Genomic DNA, 22,955 nt, shown 5'->3' on the forward strand with positions numbered 1-22,955 from the left:
CACCTGTTGTTTCCTGACTTTTTAATGATCGCCATTCTAACTGCTGTGAGATGGTATCTCATTGTGGTTTTGATTTGCATTTCTCTGATGGCCAGTGTTGATGAGCATTTTTTCATGTGTCTGTTGGCTGCATAAATGTCTTCTTTTGAGAAGTGTCTGTTCATATCCTTTGCCCACTTTTTGATGGAGTTGTTTGATTTTTTCTTGTAAATTTGTTTAAGTTCTTTGTAGATTCTAGATATTAGCCCTTTGTCAGATGAGTAGATTGTAAAAATTTTCTCCCATTCTGTAGGTTGCCTGTTCATTCTGATGGTAGTTTCTTTTGCTGTGCAGAAGCTCTTTAGTTTAATTAGATCCCATTTGTCAATTTTGGCTTTGTTGCCATTGCTTTTGGTGTTTTAGTCGTGAAGTCCTTGCCCATGCCTATGTCCTGAATGGTAATGCCTAGGTTTTCTTCTAGGGTTTTTATGGTTTTAGGTCTAACATTTAAGTCTTTAACCCATCTTGAATTAATTTTTGTATAAGGTATAAGGAAGGGATCCAGTTTCATCTTTCTGCATATGGCTAGCCAGTTTTCCCAGCACCATTTATTAAATAGGGAATCCTTTCCCCGTTTCTTGTTTTTGTCAGGTTTGTCAAAGATCAGATGGTTGTAGATGTGTGGTATTATTTCTGAGGGCTCTGTTCTGTTCCATTGATCTATATCTCTGTTTTGGGACCAGTACCATGCTGTTTTGGTTACTGTAGCCTTGTAGTATAGTTTGAAGTCAGGTAGCCTGATGCCTCCAGCTTTGTTCTTTTGGCTTAGGATTGTCTTGGCAATGTGGGCTCTTTTTTGGTTCCATATGAACTTTAAAGTAGTTTTTTTCCAATTCTGTGAAGAAAGTCATTGGTAGCTTGATGGGAATGGCATTGAATCTATAAATTACCTTGGGCAGTATGGCCATTTTCACAATATTGATTCTTCCTATCCATGAGCCTGGAATGATTTTCCATTTGTTTGTGTTCTCTTTTATTTTGTTGAACAGTGGTTTGTAGTTCTCCTTGAAGAGGTCCTTCACATCCCTTGAAAGTTGGATTCCTAGGTATTTTATTCTCTTTGAAGCAATTGTGAATGGGAGTTCACTCATGATTTGGTTCTCTGTTTGTCTGTTATTGGTATATAGGAATGCTTGAGATTTTTGCACATTGATTTTGTATCCTGAGACTTTGCTGAAGTTGCTCATCAGCTTAAGTAGTTTTTGGGCTGAGACGAGGGGGTTTTCTAAATATAGACTCATGTGATCTGCAAACAGAGACAATTTGACTTCCTCTCTTCCTATTTGAATACCCTGTATTTCTTTCTCTTGCCTGATTGCCCTGGCCAGTACATCCAATACTATGTTGAATAGGAGTGATGAGAGAGGTCATTCTTGTCTTGTGCCGGTTTTCAAAGGGAATGCTTCCAGCTTTTGCCCATTCAGTATGATACTGGCTGTGGGTTTGTCATAAATAGCTCTTATTATTTTGAGATATGGTCCATCAATACTTAGTTTATCGAGAGTTTTTAGCATGAAGGGGTGTTGAATTTTGTCAAAGGCCTTTTCTGTGTCTATTGAGATAATCATGTGGTTTTTGTCATTGGTTCTGTTTAAGTGATGGATTACTTTTATTGATTTGCCTAAGTTTAACCAGCCTTGCATCACAGGGATGAAGCTGACTTGATTGTAGTGGATAAGCTTTTTGATGTGCTGCTGGATTCAGTTTGCCAGTATTTTATTGAGGATTTTCGCATCGATGTTTGTCAGGGATATTGGCCTGAAATTTTCTTTTTTTTTGTTGTGTCTCTACTAGGTTTTGGTATCAGGATGATGCTGGCCTCATAAAAAGTCAGGGAGGAATCCCTCTTTTTCTATTGTTTGGAATACTTTCAGAAGGAATGGTACCAGCTCTTCTTTGTACCTCTGGTAGAATTTGGCTGTGAATCCATCTGGTCCTGGACTTTTTTTGGTTGGTAGGCTGTTAATTACTGCCCCAATTTCAGAATGTGTTATTGGTCTATTCAGGGATTTAACTTCTTCCTGATTTAGACTTGGGAGGGTGTATGTGTCCAGGAATTTATCCATTTCTTCTAGATTTTCTAGTTTATTTGCATAGAGGTGTTTAGAATATTCTCTGATGGTAGTTTGTATTTCTGTGGAATCAGTGGTGATATCCCCTTTATCATTTTTTATTGTGTCTATTTGATTCTTCTCTCTTTTCTTCTTTATTAGTCTGGCTAGCGGTATATCTATTTTGTTGTCAGTAAACCAACTCCTGGATTCATTGATTTTTTGAAGGGTTTTTCCTGTCTCTAACTCCTTCAGTTTTGCTCTGATCTTAGTTATTTCTTGCCTTCTGCTAGCTTTTGAATTTGTTTGCTCTTCCTTCTCTAGTTCTTTAATTGTGATGTTAGGGTGTCAATTTGAGATTTTTCCTGCTTTTGCTTGTGGGCATTTCGTGCTATAAATTTCCCTCTAAACACTGCTTTAGCTGTGTCCCAGAGATTCTGGTACGTTGTGTCTTTGTTCTTATCAGTTTCAAAGAACTTATTTATTTCCGCCTATTTAGTTATTTACCCAGTAGTCATTCAGGAGCAGCTTGTTCAGTTTCCATGTAGTTGTGTGGTTTGAGTGAGTTTCTTAATCCTCAGTTCTAATTGATTGCACTGTGGTCTGAGAAACTGTTTGTTATGATTTCCATTCTTTTGCATTTGCTAAAGGAGTGTTTTTACTTCCAATTATGTGGTCAATTTTAGAATAAGTGCGATGTGGTGCTGAGAAGAATGTATATTCTGTTGATTTGGGGTGGAGAGTTCTGTAGATGTCTATTAGGTCTGCCTGATCCAGATCTGAGTTGAAGTCCTGAATATCCTTGTTAATTTTCTGTCTCATTGATCTGTCTAATAAAGTCTCTCACTATTATTGTATGGGAGTCTAAGTCTCTTTGTAGGTCTCTGAGGGCTTGCTTTATGAATCTGGGTGCTCCTGTATTGGGTGCTTATACATTTAGGTTAGTTAGCTGTTCTTGTTGCATTGATCCCTTTAACATTATGCCGTGTCCTTCTTTGTCTCTTTTAATCTTTGTTGGTTTAAAGTCTGTTTTATCAGAGACTAGAATTGCAACACCTGCTTTTTTTTGCTTTCCATTTGCTTGGTAAATATTATTCCATCCCTTTATTTTGAGCCTATGTGTGTCTCTGCATGTGAGATGGGTCTCCTGAATACAGCATACTGATGAGTCTTGACTCTCTATCCAATTTGCTAGTCCATGTCTTTTAATTGGGGCATTTAGCCCATTGACATTTAAGATTAATATTGTTATGTGTGAATTTGATCCTGTCATTATGATGCTAGCTGTTTATTTTGCTCATTAGTTGATGCAGTTTCTTCATAGTTTAAATGGTCTTTACAATTTAGCATGTTTTTGCAGTGGCTGGTACTGGTTGTTCCCTTCCATGTTTAGTACTTCCTTCAGGAGCTCTTGTAAGGCAGGCCAGGTGGCGATAAAATCGCTCAACATTTGTTTGTCTGTAAAGGATTTTATTTCTCCCTCGCTTATGAAGCTTAGTTTAGCTGGATATGACATTCTGGGTTGAAAATTCTTTTCTTTAAGAATGTTGAATATTGGCCCCCACTCTCTTCTGGCTTGTAGGGTTTCTGCTGAGAGATCCACTGTTAGTCTGATGGGCTTCCCTTTGTGGGTAACCTGACCTTTCTCTCTCTTCTGGCTTGTAGGGTTTCTGCTGAGAGATTCACTGTTAGTCTGATGGGCTTCCCTTTGTGGGTAACCTGACCTTTCTCTCTGGCTGCCCTTAACCTTTTTTCCTTCATTTCAACCTTGGTGAATCTGACGATTATGTGTCTCGGGGTTGCTCTTCTCGAGGAGTATCTTTGTGGTGTTCTCTGTATTTCCTGAATTTGAAAGTTGGCCTGTCTTGCTAGGTTGGGGAAGTTCTCCTGGATAATATCCTGAAATGTGTTTTCCAACTTGGTTCCATACTCCTCATCACTTTCAGGTACACCAATCAAACATAGGTTTGGTTTCTTCACAGAGTCCCATATTTCTCGGAGGCTTTATTCATTCCTTTTCATTCTTTTTTCTCTAATCTTGTCTTCATGCTTTATTTCATTAAGTTGATAGTCAGTCTCTGATATCCTTTCTTCCACTTGATCAGTTCAGCTATTGATACTTGTGTATGTTTCACAAAGTTCTCGTGCTGTGTTTTTCAACTCCATCAGGTCATTTATGTTCTTCTCTAAACTGGTTATTCTAGTTAGCAATTCGTCTAACCTTTTATCAACGTTCTTAGCTTCCTTGCATTGGGTTAGAACATGCTTTTTTAGCTCAGAGGAGTTTGTTATTACCCACCTTCTGAAGCCTTCTTCTGTCAATTTGTCAAGCTCATTCTCCCTCCAATTTTGTTCCCTTGCTGTTGAGGAGTTGTGATCCTTTGGAGGGGAAGAGGCGTTCTGATTTTTGAAATTTTCAGTCTTTTTGTGCTGGTTTTTCCTCATCTTCATGGATTTATCTACCTTTGGTCTTTGATGGTGACCTTCAGATGGGGTTTCTGAGTGGATGTCCTTTTTGTTGATGTTGATGCTATTCCTTTCTGTTTGTTAGCTTTCCTTCTAACAGCCAGGCCCCTCTGCTGCAGGTCTGCTGGAGTTTGCTGGAGGTCCACTCCAGACCCTGTTTGCCTGAGTACCACCAGTGGAGGCTGTAGAACAGCAACAATTGCTGCCTGTTCCTTCCTCTCGAAGCTTCATCCCAGAAGGGCACCCACCAGATGCCAGCCCAAACTCTCCTGTATTTGTCTGTCAACCCCTGCTGGGAGGTGTCTCCCAGTCAGGAGGCATGGGGGTCAGGGACCCACTTAAGGAGGCAGTCTGTCCCTTAGCAGAGCTCGAACACTGTGTTAGGAGATCCACTGCTCTCTTCAGAGCCAGCAGGCAGGGACATTTAAGTCTGCTGAAGCTGTGCCACAGCCTCCCCTTCCCCCATTGGCTCTGTCCCAGGGAGATTGGGGTTTTATCTTTAATCCCCTGACGGGGGCTGCTGCCTTTTTTTCGGTGATGCCCTGCCCAGAGAGGAGGAATCTAGAGAGACAGTCTGACTACAGAGGCTTTGCCAAGCTGCGGTGGGCTCTGCCCAGTTCAAACTTCCCAGCAGCTTTGTTTACACTGTGAGGGGAAAACCACCTACTCAAGCCTCAGTAATGGCAGATGCCCCTCCCCCCACCAAGCTTGAGCATCCCAGGTTGACTTCAGACTGCTGTGCTGGCAGTGCAAATTTCAAGCTGGTGGATCTTAGCTTTCTGGGCTCTCTGGGGGTGGGATCCGCTGAGCTAGACCACTTGGCTCCCTGGCTTCAGCCCCCTTTCCAGGGGAGTGAACGATTTTGTCTCGCTGGCATTCCAGGTGCCACTGGAGTATGAAAAACAACTCCTGCAGCTAGCTCAGTGTCTGCTCAAATGGCCACCCAGTTTTGTGCTTGAAACCCAGGGCCTTGGTGGCATAGGCACCCGAGGGAATCTCCTGGTCTGTGGGTTGCAAAGACCATGGGAAAAGCATAGTATCTGGGCCAGAGTGCACCATTCCTCATGGCACAGTCCCTCATGGCTTCCCTTGGCTAGGCGACGCCCCACCCTGCTTCAGCTCACCCTCTGTGGGCTGCACCCATTGTCTAACCAGTCCCAATGAGATGAGCTTGGTACCTCAGTTGGAAATGGAGAAATCACCCGCCTTCTGTGTTGATCTCACTGGCAGCTGCCGACTGGAGCTGTTCCTATTCGGCCATCTTGCCCATTCCATCCAAAAGTAGTTTTTTAAAATTAACATGGGGATTAAGGATTCAGCTATTTTTCAGAAAGCAGAGCTTTAAGAAAGCAGAGCTCTAGAACCAGGGCTTCATGGACGTGAGACCAGTGCAGTTACACAGAGCCCTAGGTTCAGGAAGGAGCCCACACATGGGGTTTCGTAAAATTTTATCTTTGAATTTGTGTTTTATGAGTGAAAGCTGATAACACAGTGGAACACAGGCTCAAGGCTTAAAGCCTTGCTCATGTGCTGTCTTGCCTTTAAGACATCTACCTGGGAAGGTTCCTCTGCCACCTAGCCCTTAATCCCCATCCCATAACTACTGCAATCTTCCATTCCCAATGGGATCCTAGGTAATAGTGAGGAAGGGTTGCCGTGAGGTAAGACTGCCAGGTCCCTGTAAGTGTCTACACTCCCCTGCAGAGTATCTGCCCTAGTTCCCGAGGGAGAATGACATTAAATACCCAACAAAAAGCACAATGACAGGTCCACAGACAAATACAGACCCCCCAAAAAAACAGCTTTTCTCTTGTTTCTTGAACAAGGATTTCTGCGTTGTCATTTAGCACTGGGCCCCACAAATTATGTAGCTGGCCTGTCCAGAGCCTTACTACTCAAAGTGTGGTTGCAGGACCAGCAGCACTGGTATCACCTGGGAACGTATGGAAACACAGAATCCCAAGCCCTACCCAAACCTACTAAAGAAGAATCTGCATTTTAACAAGATCCCAGGATGATTTGTATGACATTAAAGTTTGAGAAGCAGTGGTCTAAAACACACTCTGGGCTTCAGTCACCTATTGGATGACATCTATGTTCTTGCCCCAATTATTTTTATTATGATTGTTAAATGAATTGCCCTTTTCTTTGACATAAAGCAACTACTATTCATGTTGGAAGATGGGAGGCAGAGGGAAAGAAAGTTGGCCAATAAGAAACACTGAAAAAGGAATTGCTCTGAGCACCAAGCTTTGCCAACCCTGTTACTCGAAATTATACTTGCCCTGTTTTCTACCCTTGGGCTTAAGGCTTAGCATCTTTCCTAGCAGCACTGAGTGCCTTATTGAGGGGAACTGTAGCCAGCTTAAAATAAACTGCAGCTCTCCTGGAAATTGCTTTGACCTTTATTTGCATAAGTCTTCAAAACTTGCTAGCTCTGGAAAAGATGGGAAAGGAGCACCTTATTTTTATTCTTGGTGGAACTGATTTTTGAGCTTGCATGTGAGTTACTTGACATGGTATGGTTGGTGTTGTTTTAGTAACTTTTTAGGTTCTAGGAAAGATTATTGTAAAAAGCAACCAACAGGAATATGAAATAAACCCCTATGCCTTCCTCTTGCCCACTCCCCAAGCTTCCTGGGGAAAAGTATCTGTCCTGGCCAGAGCTAGTGGGAAGGTTGGAGCTGACAGAAAGCTGCTGTCCAGTTGCAGTGAGGGCCGAGGCAAATTTTCTCTCCAGGTGTGGAAGGGGCAATCTCCAGGAGTGAGAGAAATGGGAGCAATCAGTCGCTGGTACTTGTGTCTTTATCATGAAGGCATAACTGGTGAATGTACTATGAGCAACACATTGTTAATTTGTATTATGCCCTTTACAAGGTTTGTCCCTGTTAATCCAGTATTTCCATAACTAGGGATCTAGTCCAAGGAAAGATCAGAGACTTTGGCACAGAATTAAGCTGGAGAATATTCATCTCAATTACATCTATAGGAGCAGGAAGTTCAAAGTGGGATACATGCCCCAACAGGTAGTGCAAAAGGAGGATGTATGTGAGACATATTAGAATTTGCATTTAACTTTTAAAATTTTAAAAATAGAGCCGGTCGGGGTGGCTCACGCCTGTAATCCCAGCACTTTGGGAGGCCGAGGCAGGCGGATCACCTCAGGTCAGGAGTTCGAGACTAGCCTGACCAACATGGCAAAACCCCGTATCTACTAAAAAGAAAAAAATTAGCTGGGCATGGTGGCGGGAGCCTGTAATCCCAGCTACCTGGGAGGCTGAGGCAGGAGAATTGCTTGAACCCAGGAGGTGGAGGGTGCAGTGAGCCGAGATCTCACTATTGCACTCCAGCCTGGGCAACAAGAGCAAAACTCCATCTCAAAAAAATAAAAAGGTCGGGTGTGGTGGCTCACGCCTGTAATTCCAGCAGTTTGGGAGGCCGAGGTGGGCGGATCACCTGAGGTCGGGAGTTTAAGACCAGCCTGACCAACAGGAGACCAACAGGAGATAACCTGTCTCTACTAAAAATACAAAATTAGCCAGGCATGGTGGCGCACGCCTGTAATCCCAGCTACTCAGGAGACTGAGGCAGAAGAATCACTTGAACCCGGGAGGCAGAGGTTGTGGTGAGCCGAGATCACGCCATTGCGTTCCAGCCTGGGCAACAAGAGCGAAACTCTGTCTCAAAAAGAAGAAGAAGAAGAAAAAGTTTTACTAATATGTAAAATGGGGACTCCACCTTGCTTCTTTACTTGGTCCCTAAGTCAAGCAGGCACATGTTATATGAGATATGTTGAGAAAAGAATGGGAATTTCATAACATGAGTCTCTTCTCTCTGACATAGCAACTACATGGATATAATTTATAAATGATCATTGGAGTGGACAGTTTTTTACTGATGGGATGTGAAGCACCTTATAAGAGATCTAAGGAAATGCACAGGGAGTACTCTGCTCCCAGTTCCAGGGAGGAAAGAGCAGCATAGGGCCAAATTGTAAATTCAGCTCTATGGATTGCCCTGAGCTCTTGCTAATGGGCCAGTTTTAGCTTCTTTTTTTTTTTTTTTTTTTTTTTTTTGAGACAGAGCCTTGTTCTTTCACCCAGGCTGGAGTGCCGTGGTGCGATCTGAGCTCATTGCAACCTCCGCCTCCCAAGTTCAAGTGATTCTCCTGTCTCAGCCTCCAGAGTAGCTGGGATTACAGGAAAGTGCCACCACACCCAGCTAATTTTTATATTTTTAGTAGAGACGAGGTTTCACCATGTTGGCCAGGCTGGTCCCAAACTCGTGACCTCAGGTGATCCGCCCACCTCAGCCTTCCAAAATGCTGGGATTACAGGCATGAGCCACTGCACCCAACCCAGTTTTAGCTTTTTAATGGAAAGTAGTGTTGTTTCAGTTGATGGAATATTTCTTTCCCTCAGTTTCAACATGTTTTATAAGAGCCTTCAGGATGTTTCATTAAAAACTGTAGCTCTCTCAGCAGATTTCATTACACCTCAACTTTCATTACCAATTCTTACCCTCTGAACACAACTTTGGCCTTCTGCTCCATTCTGCTGAAGTTTAAAGCTGCAGATAGGACCTCTGGTCAGCATTTTGCTTTCCATTGCAAAAAAAGCTAATGCTCAGGTATAAGATTAAGATAAAAGGAAAACTAAGCTTATTAGAAAAATTCCTAGTCACTTAGTCAAACATCCACACCTGCTGACAGAGAATGGCCAAAGGGTCCTCAGGAACACTTGCTTTTCTATAGATACATTTCCCCCTGAGTTTTCTAGGATAAAAAGCTCATCTTTTAAATAATGGTGTTTTGTTTAAACAATCCTTTGTGAGAGAGGCTTTCTCCTGGAATGCCTTGTGCATATTAAAACTGTAAATAATCTTGTCATTTGGAATAAATCTTCTTAATGTGTGTGTTATAATTGAATTCATCTCTAATTAATGTAGCATTACCATGTGGCAAAGGTGGATTAGCTTCTGTTTTCTGATTGACCTTGAACATCGCCTTGAAGTTGCAGGATTGCTGATGAAGTCAATAAGGGCTGTGCATTGATTTTCAGACACAAAGACCATCACCACCATGGCTGAAGACATGTCCCCAGGACCACCAATTTTCAACAGTGCGATGGCCAGGACCAAGATGAAACGCATGAGGGAGTAAGTAGCATGTTGCCTGCCCCCTAGGAAGGTGCAGTGTTAAAGCATATTGACCAAGTGTGTGACCCAGTCATGTGATACTGTCTTAGTCCATTTGTGCTGCTGTGACAAAATACCTTGGACTAAGCTGTTCCAACTTAGAAACTTCTCTCTAAAATTCACTTTCTGTATTGGTGCTGGTCGAATAATTAGGGAAGTTTAGCAAGAATTATTTTTCAGTTGATTTGCACTTATAGTATTCTTGCAGCACAGCACATTCTCATCCATGCTAATGTTTGAAAGCAAGGGAGAAAAAAATGCTGAAAATTATTTCCAAGCCTAAAGCTGTTACTATGTTTATATACTTATTGTTTTCTAGCCCTACCTGTACCAGAGTGGTCTTTTTTTTTTTTTTTTATACTTTAAGTTTTAGGGTACATGTGCACATTGTGCAGGTTAGTTACATATGTATACATGTGCCATGCTGGTGCGCTGCACCCACTAACTCGTCATCTAGCATTAGGTATATCTCCCAGTGCTATCCCTCCCCCCTCCCCCCACCTCACCACAGTCCCCAGAGTGTGATATTCCCCTTCCTGTGTCCATGTGATCTCATTGTTCAATTCCCACCTATGAGTGAGAATATGCGGTGTTTGGTTTTTTGTTCTTGCGATAGTTTACTGAGAATGATGATTTCCAGTTTCATCCATGTCCCTACAAAGGACATGAACTCATCATTTTTTATGGCTGCATAGTATTCCATGGTGTATATGTGCCACATTTTCTTAATCCAGTCTATCATTGTTGGACATTTGGGTGGGTTCCAAGTCTTTGCTATTGTGAATAATGCCGCAATAAACATACCTGTGCATGTGTCTTTATAGCAGCATGATTTATAGTCCTTTGGGTATATACCCAGTAGTGGGATGGCTGGGTCAAATGGTATTCCTAGTTCTAGATCCCTGAGGAATCACCACACTGACTTCCACAATGGTTGAACTAGTTTACAGTCCCACCAACAGTGTAAAAGTGTTCCTATTTCTCCACATCCTCTCCAGCACCTGTTGTTTCCTGACTTTTTAATGATTGCCATTCTACCTGGTGTGAGATGGTATCTCATTGTGGTTTTGATTTGCATTTCTCTGATGGCCAGTGATGATGAGCATTTTTTCGTGTGTTTTTTGGCTGCATAAATGTCTTCTTTTGAGAGTGGTCTTATAATAACATAATTACCATGGCAAGAACTGATTCCCAGAAATTGAAAGTGAGGGAGTATGGATTAATTTTTCCCTCTGTAGAGGGAAACTACCTCCACCTCTCCTTGCTTGGAGGAGATAATATAGAAGGTGTTGCTAATTTCCCAGTTGATAGTCTTTAAAGAGAAGAAAAGTGGTTTGCTTATTTTACCCGTAAAAGTTAACAATGTGGTGTCAGATTTTTGATCTAAGACTTCATTACTTTTGCAAAGTACACAATACCCCATTTCCTAGCATATTATGAAATGTTTTAAATAATTAAAATGAAAATATTTTGCTAAATTAATTGGCCAAGATGCATTCTAATGATTTTATTCCTAGTGTGTTGTTTTTTTTCTCCTTATTGCTTGGCTGTAATTGACCAAGTACTTTCTGGCTCACCTTTTTAATGTGGGCTACTGCAGTTTGGGTTACTCCCCCATGGATGGTATTGCTCCTCTAGTGGAATAACCTGCCATCCTTTTATATTTTATATTGTGAATCCTTATGCCATTCCAGAAAAGGCAAAAAGGAAATCAAGGCTGCAAATCTGTGTATCTTTTGAGCATGTTGTGTTTTCTCAGTTTCAAAGACTTAGAAGCCAGCCAGAGAGAGGAAATCTTGCTGTTCTTTCTCTGCACTGTGATATACTGCATGCTCAGCATATGGATGGCAACTATTGGGATGCCAAGAAGAATACTTAATGACATTTGTCTCCATAGAGATTATAATGTAGAGAAAACACAAAACTTCAAATGCAAAACGTTAAGTGACAACATAATGGTTATGTAATATGAGGTGATAATTAAGAAAAGTCCCCAAATAGGAGCATGGCCATGAGCCAAATAGATGATGAGAGCTCTAAGGTCAGAAAGGGGAAGTTGGGAGACCTCTGGGAGAAGCAGGGACTTAGCCTTCACCTTGGCCTTCACAGAGGGATGTAATTTGGAGAGGTAAAGAAAAAGGAGGAGAAGCTGGAGGTCAGCAGATTTGGTGTCTGAGTCTTGGCTTCACTAATAAATGGCTGTCTAACTTTTGACAAGTGATTTTCTAAGATTCAGTTTCTTTATCTATAAAATGGTCATATTAATTGCCACAGCTGGATTCCCAGGAAGCATACTCAGAGATGGAGATTAATGTGTAGGAGGAGGTTTGTGAGGGAATCTTCTGGAGACCAACACCTGTAGAAAGGAGGAGGAAGGAAGCAGACTGGTCAGGGAGAAGTCAAGCTGTGACATGGGTCATTAGAGGCCTCTGCCAACCCCATTGGGAGTTCTGGGGCTAGATGGCCCTGCAGAACTGTGCTGAGTTGGGACAAAAGGGCCTTTGTAACCCCAAGTCAATCAGACATTGCATGTGGGCCACTCTGGGAAGGGGCCGTGACTGAACAAGATGTTCACTTCTGTATTTACCAGTATAGACTTCAACTAGATTTACCAGTTGTTAACACTTTGTCACATTTTTGTAATTCTTCTTTATATCTATCTATATAATATATATACATATACACTTATAAATTATTATTATTACTGATCCGTTTGAGAATAGATTCCATGCTTCATGATTCTTCAACCCTAAATATTTAAATGAGTAGCTTCTAAAAACAAGAACATTCTCTTAATATAACCATAGTATGATGATTGAATTCAGGAAATTTCACATCAGTACATACTATTATTTAACATACAAATCCATATTCAGATTTCATTGATTATCCCAATAATACCCATTATAGCAATTGTTTTTCTGATTCAGGATACAAGCCAGGATCACACATTACACTCAGTTGCTATGTCTCTTTGGTGTATTTACTCTAGAATGGTTCCTTAGTCATTCTCATCTTTCATGACTCTGACATTTTTGAAGAGTGCAGGCCAGTTGTTTTGTAAGATATCTCTTACTGTGGGTTTGTCTGTTGTTTCCTCATTATGAGCTTCAGGTTATACACTTTTGGTGGTAGCCTACATAAGAAATATTGTGTGTCCTGAACTTTTAAACATTTAATTATAGGAAGTTTCAGCCACATATAAAAGTAGTCAGAGTAGTATAATTTTTCTGTAGACTAATCAACCCAACCAGTTCAACAGTTATCACCCATGACCAATCTTGTTTTTCTATACTTCCAACTGTTCTCACATGTTACTTTTAAGGAAGTCCTATTCATCATATGTTATATCCATAAGTATTTAAATAAATATGTGAATTTTAATCTGCTCTTTGACACTTTCCCTTGGATGTCCATTAGGCATCTCAAGCTCAGGGTTTCCAAAACTGAACTCCTAAATTTCCCTACCACATCTGCCCCCTCCACAGACTTCCCCATTGTTACATAAGCAAAGGCAAGATCTAGTTAAGAAAGAACCTTCCAGCTCAGTAAGTAGTGCCTGAAGGCTTACTTAGTGTGTGACAATTTAAGGATATCAGGCAAATGACTTTGTCATCTCCTCTATGAAGAAGTTGGGTGGCAACACACCTGGTGATCATGCTGCCATCCTTCTCCAAGTTCTCTAAACTGGGGGCCCTGGGGCTTTGTAAGTATTAATATATGCGATGTCAGGCATAGAGTAGACCCTAGCACAGTGGTCAGAAGGGAAGATGCAGGGGGCAAGCTGCTGGGATTTATATCCCTCCTTGCCACTGACTAATATGTGTCCTTGGACAAGTTAACCAAACTCTTTGGGCCTCAGATTTCTCATATGTGAAGTGGGACTAATAATGATTTTTGCCTCATAGAGTTGTTGTTAGGGTGAGTTGAGATAATGTATGAAATGCACTAAGAATAGTTTATGGCACATAGTAAGTGCTCAGTAAATGTTAACAACTTAGACTCTCAATATATGTGTGGTTGCTACACTTTGAAAATCCCCAAGCCAAGTGTCTGAAGGTGTTGACATGTGTTTGTGATGTTTTATACCTGAGGGCATTGGTAAGTGAAGCAGCTGTTTGTTAAGACATGCATGTAGTATCTTTTTAGCATGCGAAAAGTGCTAGTGCCAATTCTCTGAGAAAATGCCATGAAGTTGTTTAATATAAATTCCAGACATTTGCCATTCTCCAACTGACTTCTGGCCACAGCCACTTCTCACTTTTGCAGGGAGACTACTCCATAAATGAAACTCCCCTACTGGTGCACAGACAACACCAGCTCTCAGAAGTTATTAGGTGGTACTGCTCAAAGTCATTGGAAGTTTGGCAAAATGACAAGAAGTCAGTGTTGACTTCTTTTCTGACTGAGGAATTTCCATGTACATTTGAAGAGAGGTTGCTATTCATGTATGGATAGATAAATGATGAATGGATAGATGAATTGATGGATAGGTAGGTGGATGGATGGGTGAACGGGTGGATAAGTGGGCCTTTGTGGCTCCATGGTCCTCCTGAAACTTCTGCTGTCAGGAAAGGGTTTCTGTTCAAAAAAGTTTTTTGTTTTGTTTTGTTTTGTTTGTTTTTTTACACCTCAAGCCAGATTAAATTCCAGGCCTGGCTCCATGCTCCCACTAGAAGCCAAAAAGGAGACCCTGTGGAATGACGGCTCGTCAGCTTTCAGCTCTGAGGAGGGCAAGGGGCACACTGTGACTAAGACTGGTCCTTTAACTCACAGAGGCCAAGGCAATGTACACGAAGGGCCTGCTCTATCTAAATGAATTATCCTCTTGGCCTCAGCTTTATACATCACGTAAGACCACTGGTGTCCTGTGCCTTACTACTTAGAGTGTGGTCCCTGACCTGCACCAGGGACATCATCTGGAAACCCGTGAGAAATGCAAACTCTCTGGCCTCATCCCTCCTGAATCAGAATCTGAATTTTAAACTATTTGGAAATTTATTTGTTACCAGAATGTGAGTTGGAATCAGTCTTAATAAAAATCAAATATTATATAAAATATATTAATATATTTATGTTTTAAGGCCCTAATATTTTTGACTTTTTAAAATTTACTTATGCTGGGAGTGGCAGCTCACACCTGTAATCCCAGCACTTTGAGAGACCGAGGAAGATTGATCACCTGAGGTCAGGAGTTTGAGACCAGCCTAAATTACTAAAAATACAAAAATTAGCCGGGCATGGTGGCACATGTCTGTAATCCCAGCTACTAGGGAGGGTGAGACAGGAGAATCACTTGAACCCAGGAGACAGGTTGCAGTGAGCTGAGATCACGCCATTGCACTCCAGACTTGGCAACAAGAGTGAAACTCGGTCTCAAAAAATAAAATAAATTCACTTATTTTCCATTTATTTTAATAAGGAGTATATAATTTACATGCAGCAAAACTCACCTCTTTTTATATATAGTTCTATAAATTTTGATTTGTATACAATAAGATTCACTCTTTTTAGTAAACAGTTCTATCAGTGTTGACAAGTGCAAATAGTCGTATAATTATCAGCACAATCAAGATTATTATAGAACAGTTCTCTGTCCCCGAAAATTCCCCGTGCTCCCCCTTTGTAGTCAGCTCCTCCCACCATACCCTGTACCTCACAACCATGGTCTACTTTCTGTCCCTATAGTTTTTCCTTTTTATAATGTCATATTAGTGAAATCATCACTTAGCATCATAGACCCCCATTATAACTGGATAGTTACAATGTTATGAATATGGATCTAGATCTATGCATAGTCATATGCTAGAGCCTTGCAATTTTGAATAACTTCATTCTCCACAGAACTGTCACAAGGAGACTCAGGTCTGGCATTAAAGTCACAGGCACCTCACTAGCAGCTGTCCCGAAGGTTTCTGTCCCCAGTAAGAGTCTGCTGTTAGAGAAACTTGCTACCCAGAAAATTTTGAGGCTGAACTGCTGGTTTCCCTGTCAGACTTGTCAGCTTTTTGCAATGGCTGGGAGGCCTTAGTTCCTGGAAACAGTGTGAGTAGAGGGAGTCTCCTTCGTCTTGCTCTATTGAGATTTCTAGGGATCAGATCCACCTCACTAAAAAGCTCAATAATGGAAAAGGCCTGAGAATCTGGGGGATCTTCTGAGCCCACTTTTCCAATTGGAAGTCAGGGACCTGAAAAACATCTGGGCCCTAAGAAACAGTTTAATGACAGGGATGACATCATTTTCTGGTGACATTCTCTGAATCACCTTTGCATTGCCAATTCATGCAGTGAGCACAGGAAAAAAATAATCTTTGTAGGGATACGTGTTCTCCACTTTAGGAACTGCAATTACACATATAGTAGGCTATTTGAAGTTGTCCCACAGCTTACTGGTGCTATGCTCTTTTTTTTTTAAGGCTTTTTTTCCTTCTCTGTCTGTCATTTTGGATAGTTTCTTTTGCTATGTCTTAAAATTTATTAATCTTTTCTTCTGCAATGTCTAATCTACTGTTAATCTCATTCAGTGTATGTTTATAAATAGACATTATAAGCAGTTTGAGATTCATAGCAAAATTGACTGGAACATTCAGTGTATTCTTTATCTTAGACATTAAGTTTTCATCTCTAGAAGTTTGGTTTGAGTCTTTTTGTTACATCTTTCTTGTCTCTGTTTAACATGTTCAATATTTCCTCTATTTAACAAGTAGAGTACAGTTATACTAATTATTTTGATGTCTTTGACATTGTGAGTTAAAACTCACCCTGTGTGGGTGTTGGATAATTTTGTATTCCAATAAATGCCTGGATCTTTGTTTTAGTTGCTTGGAAGCAGTTTGATACTTTTGGTTTTTACTTTGAGCTTTGTTATGTGGGACCAGGGCAGCATTTAGGCTACAGCTGGTTATTTCCCATTACTGCAGCAAGACCCTTCTGGGTTCTCTATGCAATGGCTGATGAATGACCAGGTTTACCAGTTTGGGAAGTATGAAGGTCTGAAGAGGCACCATTCATGGCCCAATGTGAGCCCCAAGTACTATTCTCTCTCATCCTCTCATGTCCTTCCCTCTCTCAGCTCAGTAATCTCCTCACATGCACGTGCTGGTCTACACTCAGCTGAATCACACTGTATGTGTGGGTATACACAGGTTTATTGATTTCTTTTGCTTCACATTTTTTAAACTGCTTTTGTTTTAATACTTTTGTTAATTATGTAACATGTTTCCATGGGTCCAAAGTCAGATCTATTAAAAGCCATATTTAATGAAGACTAGCTTCTATCCTTGATCCCTTGCCCTATTTCCTCCCTTCCATGTTTAAAAATTTCAGGGCTCATCCTTTCATTTAAAAATATATTCAGATAAATGAATCTCTCTCCTACTGCTTAAGAAATTGGTAACATATTATATACATTTTGTCTCCTTTATTTAGTAATATATGCTGGAGCACAGTAGTATATGGCAATATTCTTCACTTCTTTTTACAGCTTCCAAGTTCTCCTCTGTGTAGATGTACTATTGTTTATTCAACCTGTAACCTAATGACGGACATACGAGTATTTGCAATCTTTCACTAGTACGAATAGTGCTGTAATTAATAGCCTTGCGCATTCAGGGTTTTTTATTTGTTTTATTGCCAATGTATCTTTGAGATAGATTTCTAGAAGTGAGATTGCTTAGTTAGAGAATAAATGCATACATAATTTTGGTAGGTATTTCCAAATGCCACTTTGCATTCCCACCAGCAATGTATGAGAGTGATGTTTCCCCACAAAGTACGTTATCAAACTTTTGGAGTTTATTCTGCCTGTCTGTCTGTCTGCCTATCTATCTATCCATCCATCCATCTATTGTATATCTACTTTTGTCTTTTATAAATGTAGTATTTCATTGTGTGGTCTATTTTACTTGCTTTTGGTATATTTTTTGGAATTTAGGAAGCTATATTTTCATGTCTTACAGCAAACACACTTGAGATTAAAGTACACAAAATGTCCCCACATCTAAATTTGGAGTGGAAGGGAAGAAACCACTTTTAGCCTCAGGTTTCAGCTGAGATATCCAACACAGCTTTCCAGAAACCTTGCTTACTGGGAGTCAAATGGTGTTGCTTGCAAAGATTAATAAAAGCGATACTTTTTTTTCTCATTTAGCTATTTAGCCAGAGATTTTTGTTTAAATTATCTTAATGAGGAGTGGGGGTTTGTGGTGTTCTAAATCTCTAATATCTAGGAGGAATCACCTTTCCAGGGCTGCTGATTTTGGTGTCATCAGTTTTAGATTATTAATGCCTAGAGATCAGACATTAGTCTGGCGTTATTAATGCCATAGAGATCAGTGTAGTGACATGCACATCATGCCCAAGTGGGCATTGCTTCTCCTATATGTGGACATTGTGTTTATAGTATTTATAGAGGAAGATGAGGGGTAAGGTGATCTTCATAGAACTGTCTCATGCCCTGGTATATTGAATGGCTACCACAGTGCATGCCACTGCTGATGCTCAAAACAGGTTTCTGTATTTTTGCATCTGTGTCATAGATGCCCGTTCTCCTCCCCAGGTCAGAGCACAGCCCTGGTATAGTGCTGCCGTGAGGGCTGAAGTCAACTATTTAGAGGCTGCAGAAGGCACAGGGATTTTCTATAAATAACAGTGAGGTCAGACCTCATAACTGATTCAGTCTCAGATAGCCGGTTCACAAGTTCTTGAAATTTCTCTTTCACTTTCAATCACAGGAAGATCTTGACAGGAAGATCTAAACAGAACATGAGAAGTCCGTGATCTTTATTGTCCTTCTTGTTAACCTGATATATAGCTCATGGTACAGTAGCAATCACTTGTAAAAATGATGGTGAGACATTAAGCACTTGCTAAAAATGTTCCTAAGATGGGGTAGTAACATGAAGTTTATAATCGTACCAGCTCAGTTTTTGAACTGGACCAAAGCCATAGCAATGTTTATATGGCGGGAAACTAACTTTCAATGCATGCCTCCTTTGTGCCAGGGAGTGTGCTAAGCCAGACACCTTCTGTTTCCTGAAGTTCTCACCATATACCTGTGGGGTGCGGAGGATTCTCCATTTTATAGGTAAAGAGTTTGTATTTCAAGAGGTGAAGAAACCCTCCCATTGCCATATAGCTAGTAAGTGGCAAGGCTACACTTCAAATATAAGTGTAGTTAATTCTAAAACTAGAGCTGGAAAGTACTGCCAAGATGAGATGGGAACAGTGGGAGCTGAGTGATGCTAAAGTCTAGATCTCATCAGGAACTCTAAAGAAGCCTCTTAATTACCACAGGCCTTTTATGTACCTGGCATCATGCTCTGGAACCTATTTGTTTTCATTTGGTAGCCATAAGTACAAACCAACTCACCTTAGAGATGCAGAAGCTGTGATTCAAAGAGGTTAAGTTAAACACCCAAGACCAAAGCTGGCTTCTAGGGTTGGTCTGTCTGCTGTCATATTTTATGCCCTTTTACATGCTTTTCTGAATTGGCAGGTATTGGTATGTGTATTTTGACAGCACTCATTCTCTGAACTCAGGCTATTACTGTGTGTGTGTGTGTGTGTGTATCACTAGAATGTACTATTTTACTATTTCAAGATTTCCAAGTGCTTTATGAACAAAGCTCGTTCTGTTTCACTGATTGAAGTAACCCTTTAAGGGAGAAACAGATGCAGTGATGGTTCTTTTCTCATTCCTTTTCCAAATCTCATTGAAAAAGTGCTAGTTGTACCTCCAACATTCCCTTTTTAAAATAAAAGGTCAGTATCAGGCAGTGTTTCTGAAGAAACTGCTGATTGAAATCAGCATTTCAATTTCAAAACAACAAAAGTTTGTACGTAACAAAAGCTTGGTAATCAGCAAATAAGGGTTCCTTACCCAAAGAGTAGTGGTTCTAAATTTATATGTCGGTTTTAAGAGATCCTTTAAAGAGCCTGTCAGACCTCTTACTCAGCTGTCTCAAGGCCTGGAAGCAATTAATTGAATTCTTCTTGAGAGTCTGTTAGGTGTGAGGCATTGTGCTTTGGGGCATAGAACAAAAAGACACCTTACCACCTAGCTAGGGAAACCGGACACCTGTAAGTGTGATTTACAAGACTGAGGGCAAATGCCAGGAGCCACTGGAGTGGAGCCAGCACTCTGGAAGTTCAGAGGAGGAGGCCCATCTCTTATAAAGGAGTGAGCAGATTCATGCACTTCTCCCTGAAATTGACCTGTTGTATTTGTTTCCCTGCTCCAGGAATGACTTATCATCTTTCTCTGAAGCGGAGGTTCACTAGCATAACTGTAGCCCAGATGTCAGCCAGCTTGTCCCTGCCTCTCCAGGTCTAGGCAACTTTGACTTAAGCCCTTAGGACATGCCCTGTGGTAGCTCAAAGCCTTTCCTAAGACTTCTACAGACTCTTGGGTGCTGTGATGATCTCATCCTCTGGGCTTCTGTCTCTGTTGTCCCCATTCTGACCCATATTGATGCAGAGTGAAAAATCTAGGCTTTTAATTCATTTTCCCCAATACTCCCTGTGATGGTTAAGTGAGTGTCAACTTTATTGGATTGAAGGATGCAAATCCAGTCAAGGGTGTGTCTGTGAGGGTGTTGCCAAAGGAGATTAATATTTGAGTCAGTGGACTGGGAGAAGCAGACCTACCCTCAATCTGGGTGGGCACTATCTAATCAGCTGCCAGCACAGCTAGAATAAAAGCAGGCAGAAGAACGTGGAAGGACTAGACTGGCTGAGTCTTCTGACCTTCATCTTTCTCCCATACTGGATGCTTCCTGCCCATCAGACTCCAAGTTCTTCAGCTCTTGGTCTCTTGGACTTACACAAGTGGTTTGCCAGGGGCTCTCAAGCCTTCGGCCACAGACTGAAGGCTGCACTGTTGCCCTCCCTACTTTTGAGATTTTATGACTCGAACTGGCTTCCTGGCTCCAGATGGCCTATTGTGGAACTTCACCTTGTGACTGTGTAAGTCAATACTCCTTAATAAACTCCCTTTCATATATACATCTATCCTATTAGTTCTGTCCCTCTAGAGAACCCTGAATAATGTACTCCTATTCACCCAAATCTTCTGTGAGTACACTTGACTTTTTTGAAAATTTGAAAGCTAGCAATAAAAGCCTCATGTCACAAAGACATAAGCAACTTCAAACTAATCATTAGGCATCCCTGTTCTTTAAAAATGCTCTTTAGCAGGTGGGCCCATTGGAAAGGAGGCTCTGAGATGATTTTCATGTGGAAAGGTTTCTGGGGATGGCCAGCTCTCTGGATCCATTTATACAGGGGCAAGGAAGGAAACAGGAGTGGGTAGAGAGAGAAGGTGGGCTGTGGTACCATCTCAGCAAGGCCTGGTCAACAGCACAGGGTGCACTGAAGTTGGGATGGCCTTGCAGAGTTCATTGAGGGGGCTGAGCTCAAGAGCCCTACATCTACCAGTCACTCACTGCAGGAATGCAGGAAGGGCATGAGCCCTGATGAGGCAGTTCTTGAGCTGAGCTCAGCTGAGGGCAATTCTTCAAGAGGGCTGATGGCTGAAATCTGTCTCCCAAGGGCACTCCAAGTAGGTGGAGAATAAAACTTCTCTATTTTGAAAAACAGTCTTCATCCCCAGCTCCATTCCAGTTTTCTGGCATCTCTCGCTTTCCCACGTTTCTCAGGAGCAAAACAAACTTTTCTCATGCGGGCACCTGAGTCATTCTTCTGCTTCTTTACTAATAACTATGTCCTCAGGCTTTCATCTTTCTTCACAAAAGTCATCCTTGCCTATTGTTTTCTAAATAAATAATTTCCGTGTGTGTGCACGCATGTCTGTGCCAGCTGATGCTTAACACATTTGTACCCTAATTCCATTTGCTCCATTTCAGTAATGATGGGAAGCATCAGAGAGATAAATCGCTATAATGAGAACAATGTGGATTTTAGGACCTGAACAATCTGGGTTTGCAACTTGGCTACTTTTACTCTGTGGTCTTAGACAAGTCCCTTTACTTCTCAGAGCCTCAGTTTCTTCACCTGTACAATGGAGGAATAATTAAAAATAGCACTATATTGTGTATTAAGTGGTCACCCAATAAATACCATCCCTTCTACCCCTCTTTCTTGGCCACTTCAATTGCCATTCTGCAGGCCCTGACTTTATGAGTTAGTGTCTCATTGACTATGAAAATATTTGTTCTATTAGTTTTTTCACTACACAAATTTGAAATCCGCTTCCAAGCAAACAATCCTAAAGCAGACCCATTAGCTATTATCAACTGCAAAACAGATGGCCAGGGTTGGGGTGTAGCGGGCATGTGGGAGCAGAGTTCAAGGACTTCTTGGGCAGTATTTATGTTCATAGTGCCAAGGCTTCTTCAGTGTTCCTAGTAGCTCCTGTTTACTCTTTCTTGTTCATGTTTCTTTTTTCTTCTTAGAGCTGTAAGTAAACTATGTTACATGTATTTGATTTCCATTATGACCATGCCTGAATTGTAGTAAAGTGTACTTTTCCCAGCTGAGGGCTAGATATTTTTAAACAATTAAGCATGTTTTATGATAAAATTAAATAAATGGATACAGCTGTTCCTATAGTATTTTGAAATATCTATATTATATTATTCAGTGTTGAAAACCCTAAACACCACCAGGTACTACAGGCTAAGCAGGAAGTTTTGTTTTTATTTCTGTATCATTGAGTTTTGCCTAATAGTTTTCAAATTGCCAAATTAGAAAAAGAAAGCATGCAACATGAACCTTTCAATTCTCAGAATAAACTGCCATATCTGGGCTTCCAATGCCTGGGATCTCAGAAAGGAGGCAAGTTTACTCTGACAGTATGGTATGAAGATATTGACAAAAAAAATTTACAAAGAGATTATTTTGGATTCTTGATAAGGTGGTGGTAGAATCAAGGAGTTGCACCTGTCCTTCATTAAGCCCCTCGGGGTGTGAGGGGCACATGCAGGTAAGTCACCCTTGTGCAACATGAATGCACAAACAGAGCAGCCAGAAGCACTCTGGGTAGAGTCAGGTGCAGAATAATGGGCGAAACCTTAGAAAAACTGGAAGAATATTAGAGCCCTAGTATTGCCCACTCCATATGAAATAGCAGTTTTTTTCTGTCCATCTGTGCCCATGGAAGCTGGACTGCAGGGAAAGGTAATCTCATAGGAGCAGGCATACTCTTTGGTGCAGCCAAGGATTGTTCAGCAGACACAGAGATCCC

General features: G+C 41.1%; 1 protein-coding gene across 43 annotated transcripts in view; it reads left to right on the plus strand.

The window, feature by feature from the left end:
• NEK11 (NIMA related kinase 11) overlaps positions 1-22,955 on the plus strand; it is a 323,630-nt gene that overhangs the window by 237,253 nt on the left and 63,422 nt on the right. For 35 of the 43 annotated variants that reach the window (XM_063807178.1, XM_063807173.1, XM_063807184.1 and 32 more), the window contains one exon: positions 9,617-9,713. The exons of the other annotated variants lie outside the window; for them this stretch is intronic. In XM_063807178.1, coding sequence (XP_063663248.1) covers positions 9,617-9,713 — 97 coding nt within the window. The remainder of the gene's footprint in view (positions 1-9,616; positions 9,714-22,955) is intronic. 43 annotated transcript variants of the gene reach the window in all.

This window comes from Pan troglodytes, chromosome 2 (assembly GCF_028858775.2).
Source record: "Pan troglodytes isolate AG18354 chromosome 2, NHGRI_mPanTro3-v2.0_pri, whole genome shotgun sequence".
Classification (NCBI taxonomy): domain Eukaryota; kingdom Metazoa; phylum Chordata; class Mammalia; order Primates; family Hominidae; genus Pan; species Pan troglodytes.